This window comes from Trachymyrmex septentrionalis, unplaced genomic scaffold (genome assembly GCF_001594115.1).
Source record: "Trachymyrmex septentrionalis isolate Tsep2-gDNA-1 unplaced genomic scaffold, Tsep1.0 scaffold99, whole genome shotgun sequence".
In the NCBI taxonomy this organism is placed as follows: Eukaryota; Metazoa; Arthropoda; class Insecta; order Hymenoptera; family Formicidae; genus Trachymyrmex; species Trachymyrmex septentrionalis.
The window spans coordinates 146,161-155,181 of NW_017306182.1; the positions used below are offsets into that span (position 1 = coordinate 146,161).

At 34.7% G+C, this 9,021-nt stretch overlaps 1 protein-coding gene across 1 annotated transcript; it reads left to right on the forward strand.

Moving 5' to 3' along the window:
- Positions 1 to 5,818: 5,818 nt before the first annotated feature.
- Positions 5,819 to 8,690, forward strand: LOC108756365. Its single transcript, XM_018500106.1, has 2 exons — positions 5,819 to 5,831; positions 6,619 to 8,690. Exon 2 carries the CDS (start codon positions 6,621 to 6,623, stop codon positions 8,688 to 8,690), a length of 2,070 nt encoding a protein of 689 aa, XP_018355608.1. The 5' UTR covers positions 5,819 to 5,831; positions 6,619 to 6,620.
- Positions 8,691 to 9,021: the final 331 nt, after the last annotated feature.

A 9,021-nucleotide genomic window follows, 5' to 3' on the forward strand; every position in this document is an offset into this window, starting at 1 on the left:
AATAATATAGTATATCACTTAATAGCAAAATACAATGCGAAAGCTCTTTGTAAATGTAGAATAGTCCGATGCAAGTAAGTAATTATACTATATTAAGAAGTCGATTATAATAATTATTCGGTGAGATTTTCAACAGCAAAGCAAGTAAAAAAAGCGGATAGGAAAGTGCAGTAAATAGTGTTGGAAGGATTTGCAGCTAAATGATCATTTCTTTGAACTTTGAATTTATAGAATTTTGCATCTGAAAATTGATTATATTTTATGAATACTTTATAGTACAAATATTAATAATAATACATTTTAGAATACTGTAATGTAATAATTACAAAAATTACAATAAATTTTTTTCCATGACATTTTAAACTTTTCTCCATACATATATTTTTCTAAATAATCCGTAAATGTCAATTTTTTTAAAAATTTCTCAAAATCGTATGTACGAAATTGCGTTAAAGAATGAAATATTTATAAATATATCGACACTATTACAATATATATATAAGTACAAAAGATATAATATACACAAAATACAATATACAATACAGTACAGTTTTAACAGTTCTGTGACGTATTCTTTTTCTGTCATTTTCGAGAGTCGCAGTAGTGATCGCCGATTGTGTTTGAAGATCGTTAATCAATTGCAGCATTTGTTCCTTTTCGGCAGATATCTTTTTCAATTATTCGTCTTCTTCTTGCAATTGTTGCTTTAATGCCTCCAGTTCGGGCGATATTTGCATTGCTAAATCTGTATATTTTGATTGCATGTTAAATTTATGTAGTAAACGATAATGCTGCAGGTCTGTCTTAAAGAACGTCATATCGCTTTTAAATCATACATTTCGGTTGATTTTGAGTCATTACTGTTGATGTTGTCATCACAATTTTCCATCAAAAATCTGAAAAGACATCATATAATTTATGATATTTAGAATAAAGCAATATATATTTTTGTTGGAATTACACTTTTTTTTATAACTTTCAATAATATAAACACATTCATACATATAATTGAAACATTTTTTCCAAATTTACTATTATTAAATTTTGAAATACATTAACATATATTTATATTATTGTAAAAATTAAAAAATAAATATAATTCCAATAAAACTTTAATATAGTAGAGTACATAGAAGTACATTCCACGAGAACATTTTTTTTCATATTCCTGACACAAAATATAAAAATGTGAAAAAATAAGTACCGTTATCTACGTGTCGACAAAGGGGTAGTTTTCAAGCTCACGGTTCCTTCTGGGATAACATTTTTATTCGAACGCCTTGCGTTGTTTGAGCTTTTTTGAAGCGTTCGCTCTCCTGTGGTACGTATATGGCTCAAATCTGTAAAAAAAATCAGTAATATGTAGTTGTATTTATTGTAATGCTTAAAATTCCAATCATCCTATCTTGATGAAAGCACTCCTGTGCACAGCATACCTCCTAGGAAACGTGTAATTGAGTTCTAAGTGTGTAATGTACTTGGTGGTGTACAAGTTACTCGGTGCGATTCGTTCAACCGGATTACTGTATAAATATATAATGTAACATTGACAATTAATAAAATTATATGAGTAGAGAAATGACATATGTGACCAGTTGAAAAGTTATGTAACAGTGTATGGGAGATTGGAAATAACATCGCATCGTTAGTATACGAATTATTTTTTATTTTACCTTCTAGGAGTATTAATGTTACTGTAATGCCATCAGTTTCGTTATTGTTAGAAGTAACGTTGCCGCAAGATTTAACCATTGCATCAATCTCATTGCTGATTTCTTTATTCTCGTCTTTGCTTGTGCGTAGATTACTGACAAATAGAAATTCTTGATGAATAATTTTAAAATCCATGTTTCCTGTAGTATCCGTCCTGAAAGGTGTTAAAAATGTATGGTACTATTTATCAAAAATAATAACAAAACAATTACGAACAAAAATTAATAAATTATACCTCTTTTCTGTTGATGTTGAAAACAAAGTTGGTATAGCAGACTGTAAAAGGCGTAGTCTTCTCTTGTCCTCTATAACTTTTAATTTCTTTTTTTGGTACCATGAATGAATCTTGCCGAAAAATGCAATGAACACACTTTTGCTAAACATATAAAATATAACTTTATAGTATGTTCCAAAATAGAGAAAAATCATTTAGATTTTTGTTTACAGTAAAATTGTAGATAGAGTGCATTCATGAAGAATCTATATTAATGTGTCGTCTACAATATGCTGAGTAAGCTTGGTGTAAGAAGTAAAAATTGACCAATCACAATCAAATGTGAGAAGAAAAATGAACTGTAATTGGTCAATTTTTTACTCTTACTTATTACATCAAGCTTACTACTAGCATATTGTAAATGACGCATAACACCTATTGCTAAATATAAGGTGTAGTAAAAAGAAATCTATTATTTTTGCATTAAATTGAAGGCTTTATTTAGCCTAGTTAGAATGATCCGATTTAGGTCAAATATGCACCGTTTTGTTCGATAACTTGTTGCCATTTTGAAGGTAATTTCATTATACCTCTCTCATAGAAACCCTCGTCCCTATTGGCAAAAAACTGGGACAGTCCATTTTCACAAGCTTCTCTTGAGGCGAATTTTTCACCAGCAAAATCATTCGCCATAGACAGGAACAGGTGGTAATTACTTGGTGCCAGGTCCGGACTATAAGGTGGATGCATAAGAACCTCCCAACCAAGTTCCCGGAGCTTCTGGCGAGTCACTATCGATGTGTGTGGCCTGGCGTTGTCTTGATGGAACACAATTCCTCTCCTATTGGCCAAAGCTGGCCGCTTCTGGGCGATTGCTTCTTTCAGACGGTCAACAATTGTTGACAGTACAGGTCCGAATTAAGAGTTTGGCCGTAGGGGAGCAGCTCATAGTAGATGATTCCCTGCCAATCCCACCAAACACACAGCAAAACCTTCCTGATCGTCAATCCTGGCTTGGCCACCGTTTGCGCCGGCTCATCGCGATTCGACCACGACCGTTTTCGCTTGACGTTGTCGTAAGTGACCCACTTTTCATCACCAGTAACCATTCGCTTCAGAAATGGGTCGATTTTGTTGCGATTCAGCAGCGATTCGCAGATGGAAATTCGGTCCATGAGGTTTTTTTGCGTTAACTCGTGTGGCACCCATACATCGAGCTTCTTTTTGTATCCAGCCTTATTTAAATGGTTCCAAACGGTTTTTTGTGCAATGTTTAGCTCCTGGGCAATCGAAACAGTGCTTACATGACGGTCGGACTCGACGATTTCCATTATTTTATCGACATTTTCGACAATTGGCCTTCCAGAGCGTGATGCATCTTTGACATCAAAATTACCGGAACGGAATCGACGAAACCAAAATTGCGCGATATTGACTGTTACAGTATCAGGACCATAAACACTATTCACATTTTCAGCCGCCTGGCTTGCGTTTTCGCCTTTATCGAAGAAAAACTGTAAAATATGGCGTATTTTCTCTTTGTTGGTGTCCATCTTTGACACGCGCTCAAACAATACTGACTCAAGCAATCACAAAACTGTCTGAGAAGTTTTTTTAGTACGAAATCTTAGCTTTCTAACGCCATTTGACGTAACTCGATCGCACTTATACAACGCGAGATACAGATTACTAAAGCCATCTATTGGAAAAATAATAGATTTCTTTTTACTACACCTAATATATGTCCAACTTCACTTACACCACTCACGGCGTACGAGAAATAAACTTGTTGGAATAGAATATATGTATAGTACAATAGTATGATAGGAATATGTTGGAGCTTGCTGAAACATGCGACGCAAACAAATCTATATATTATATTATATTTATTATATTATATTGAAACTAATAAAAAGCATATTTATTATATTTTATGTATTTATATAATGATATAAATGCTCGATGCGTAAAACATTGATACAATGATCAAAGTACAAAAGGATGGTGAAAGAATACATCTACTTGCACTATATTATAATTAATTAAAGAGCACAACGTTGAACAGCAAAGAATAAGCAAAAGCCACCATATATTATTTCCTTCGTATCCATATTTAAATATTTTGTGCAGGGCGGTTGACGTTTAAAATACTTAAATATAATTGAGAACGAATTTATCAAATTTTTCATTATGAGATATGTGATTTTCTTTGATTCTTCGCAGAAGCTTCTCGCATAATTTAGTTTTTGAATTGAAAGAAACTTATACGTTTACCGCTTTTTCAGAATTATTATACAATACAACCACACACTATACAAACTTGTACCATTTTGTACTATTACACTTATCTGAATCAACGAATTTTTGCGAAAAATTTCTTGCAAACAAAAAGTAACAAAAAGTTCGCTCTTGCACAGGAGTAAGACTTGTTGCACACAGAACACGTCAACATGTGAACGTGTCAACAACTGATACCATAGCTAAAGAATCTGAAATTTTACTAGTTACGCGTCATCTCTTGATACGTGTAACGCGTTTATATTATATATCACACAATAATAAATTTTTTATTTCCTTTCCCTGATGACATAATCTAGTTGGATGTATGAACATACAATAAGAATATCTAAACTGTCACAGAACAGTTTAGTCACGGAAATGACATTTAAATGAATCGGAAATGATTGAAAAGTAACTTTTAATGATTATTTTTAAGTCATTGAATTTCGATATTATTTCGATATTATTTTGATATCATGACTTATTCTGCTTGGATAGAAAAAGAAACTCTGATGCTCAAAGAAATGCGTAAAACAGTACACTCAGCTGCGCCGCCTGCACCAATGGTACATCATGGCTGCAACTGCGAAACGCGAAATATGTTTCATGGTCGGTGAGCCCTTGCCTACTATCGACGACGTTGAGCAAAAATAAGCTTGGTTTGGCCTGCACACACCATGTAACCTTCCACCATGCGACCGCTCACTGAGCGTTCAGTGAGCTCTTGTTTAGTAGAGATGTACCGGAGTATCTGTTTAGTAGGGATGCACCGGATGCACCAAAGAATCCGGTATCTGGTATTATCCGACACTTTTCTACTATCCTATCAGATAGCCGGATATCATTAGTATCCGGGAATATATCCGTTTGAAATTTAACATCATTAAATTGTTGATTTTTTTCATATACAAATGTTCTAGAAATTAGTATGCATATTTATGGTGCTATAACATCTCATACATTGTTGCAAAATTACAATTTTTTTCCCTATATGCCTTTTTTTTTAGAAGACTTTCTCGGAATTCGGTCGAATATCCGAAAAATGGGATATCCGACTCGAAGAAATTGCCTTCTCGAATATCCGATCGGATAGCAGATATCTGATGTTACATTCTGTACGGATATACGATACCCAATAATTTTATGATCCGGTGCATCTTTAAAGTTTATATCAGGCTCAGTGATTCGCGAGTCAGCCGTGCCACCGAGCGCTTTCCCTTTCAACTTAATCCACCGGCCGATTTCACGGCCGACTGTCAGCCGTCGCAATATAGGCCCTATTCTTCATAGTAAACTATTGGAAACTTTTATTTTTTTTTATCTTTGTTACACGACGCACAGTGGGATGAAATCGTAAAAAGCTGGCCATTTGCCGAAAATCGAAGGTTCTAGTTTAACGCTGCAATGTGTCCCGACCGTTTCTAGGAACCCCAAAGTACAAAGAAAACCGGTTTTCAAGCGCTACATGCCGCACAGCATTGCATAGGGCCATTCGAAAGTTGACCGTTGGAGGAGACGCGTCGAGAACGAAAACATGTGCAGTTCCGACCGAAAAGTGAAAGTGTGTGCATTTCTCGATAAAAGTAGATATTGAAAAGTCGCTATATGGATTCTTCTCAGCAAGGTATGTAGAATTTAACGAAAAATTATAATTTCTTAATTACTAACCAGTAAATATTTATAAATAATTAAGTGAACCTATGTTTTTGTCATTTATATGCAAAAAATTTAGTAAACATTGATGAAAAAGTTTACCACTCGACTTCACTCGATCAATGGATGACACGGGAAATTGTTTAATAACCCCTGAACTTTGAATTCGCGAAGGAATTAGCTGCAACAACCTGCAACCCCGCTGTTTACATTACTTGGTTTATAAACATGCATAAATATGCAAAATATAAAGAACATGTAAATGACTAAAAAATTGATTCCATTTTAATGAATGTTGCTGAAAATGGTTACTTGGGGGTTTTTGAGGTCGCTGATTACGAATCTGATGATATTTTTTTCAAAAACGAAATGGGGGATTCAATATGGCGGAAAAAATTTTGAAATGTCGATAAATCTTTATGTATGTTGTTAATCAAGAAGATATATCTGATTTTTAGGTTTTCGGGGTCGCTGAATTCGAATCTGACAATTTTATTTTGAAAAACAAAATGGCGGATCCAATATGGCGGCCAAACATTTTAAAAAATTGATAAATATTTACCAAATCATTACTGGGGGGTTTTCGGGGTCGCTATTTACGAATCAGACTATCGATTAAAAAAGTGAATTGAGTGTATAACCTAAATAATAAAATTTCAAGAATATATAATTAATTTTTTAAAAATCAATATATGGCAAAAATGGATAATTTTTTAATTATTTCTATAATGAGTAATGTAATATTGATTTTTTTTCAGAAATGAGGTCTAACGAGAAGATATCCATTCAGAGAAGTGAACTATTCATCATTCTGAAAGACTTATTGAACAACGAACTAACAAAAACTCTTGAAGTAGTGGAAAACTACGTTTCCAAAAAAGCGAATCGGAAATATTATTTATCGGAAGAAGAGAAGAAAAGTGTGTCCTATTTGTTGTATCGATTTCGCACTTTATGGAAAGAATCGGCGAGAACAGAGAGCAGATTTAGAGCAAAAAATCAGGAATGGTTAAATGGTTCCATTGTGTTCAATGATCAAAAAGCATCCGGTGAAACAAATACTGAAAAAAGACATTCGAAAAGCTTCGCGGAATGCAGTGACAGATCAAAACGTAGAAGAACCCAACAACTGCGACAAGAGTACGGTGCTGAGGAACTCGCATTCGCAACTCAGATGAGCCTTCGATCAGCAGGACAAGTTGACGCAGCGCACGTGGTTAAAAGGGTCTCGGAGGGGAGTCCATCTAAAGCATCATCGTACAGATCGTCGGAAGGCCAGGTCAAAGAGAGAACATTGACGCCTGAAGAAGCATTGTCTGTTTTCATTGAAGCGAATTTTTCCAAGCGGCAGTATTTAGTTGTAAGGTCAGGTTGTACAATGGTCAATTCGAAAGCTTATCCTTCTTATGTCATCGTCGCAGAAGCAAAGAAAATGTGTTACCCTGACAAAGAATCAATCACAATCACTGAAACATGTGGTTCTATAAGTCTTCAATCCTTACTGAATCATACTGTTAAGCGTATTTTAAATCTGCGAACAAATGACATTTTAAACTTGAAAGACGATGTTTTGTTAAACTTGAATTTAATCTGCAAGTGGGGCTGTGACGGAACGTCGGGGCAAAGTGTCTATAAGCAAAAGTTTTCCAGTAATGACGATGCAGTAACAGATAGTAGTATATTTTTTACATCACTAGTACCTTTGCGATTGTTGCACATTGCAGAGGATGGTACAGAAATGATCATATGGCAAAATCCCCGACCTTCTTCCTCACGGTTTTGCAGACCAATTAAAGTAGAGTATTTAAAAGAAACACCGGAAACAACCAGAAACGAAGTGAAATATGTCGAAGACCAAGTGGAAAATCTTGTTCCGTTTAACGAATATTTTCGCGGGAAGAATATTAAGGTGCGTTACAGTTTATCACTGACAATGGTGGACGGTAAAGTTTGCAACGCACTGTCGGAAACTGACTCAGCACAACGTTGTTATTTGTGTAACGCAACCTCCAAAGACTTCAATGATATTAATATGATGGTTGGACTTGATATAAATGAGACAAATTTAGAATTTGGCATATCTTCGTTACATGCTTGGATCCGATGTTTCGAGTGTTGCTTACATTTGTCATACAAACTAGATATCAAAAAATGGCAAGCGAGGGGTGCGAACGTTAAAAAAATTGTTGAGAAAAGAAAGGCTGATACACAGAAAGCCTTCAAGGAAAAATTAGGCCTAATTGTTGACCAACCGAAGCAAGGGGGCAGTTCAAACGACGGCAACACTGCTCGTCGCTTTTTTCAAGAGGCTGCAACTTCCTCTGAAATTACTAATATAGATGTTCGTTTGATCAGGAGATTTCATGTAATTCTACAATTGATCTCATCAAACTATGACATCGATATTAGTAAATACGAGAAGTTCGCCTTTGAAACAGCTGAGCTGTTTGTGGATTTGTATCCATGGTATCCGATGCCAACAACTATCCATAAACTATTGATACATGGTCCTTTAATAATAGCTTCGGCTTTGTTGCCAATTGGCCAAATGTCTGAGGAAGCGCAGGAAGCTAGTAATAAGTTAATAAAAAAATATCGTCGAGATTTTTCGAGAAAACATAGCCGCAAAGCGACAATGACCGATGTATTTCATCGACTATTGCTTAGCTCCGATCCCTTTGTATCAAGCGTTCGAAAAATTCCAAAAAAACAAAAGAAATCACTGTTATATGAAGCACGGCAAATGATCATAAATGATTCAGATACAGAAAGCGAAGTAGAAATTTCAGATGTTACACATGAAAGCGATTTTGAAGTTGACAGCGATTGATATATCAATTTTATTATAATAATATATAATAATGATATATATATTAAGTAGGAATAAAAAATATTGATGTGTCACTTCCAACTTGTATTTCTTTTTCATAAAACCTTTCCTTGAACAAAATTTCAAATTTAGATCGCTATACTGCAGCAGCAATTTTATTTTCTAGAAAAATATTGTCACATTTGAATTCAGCGCCCCAAAAACCCCCGAGTAACGAGTTTCAAGCAATTCGGATCAATTTTTAATTTTTTCATCCGCCATATTGGATCCGCCATTTTTGTTTTTCAAAAAAAAAATGTCAGATTCGAATTCAGCGACCCCAAAAACCCCC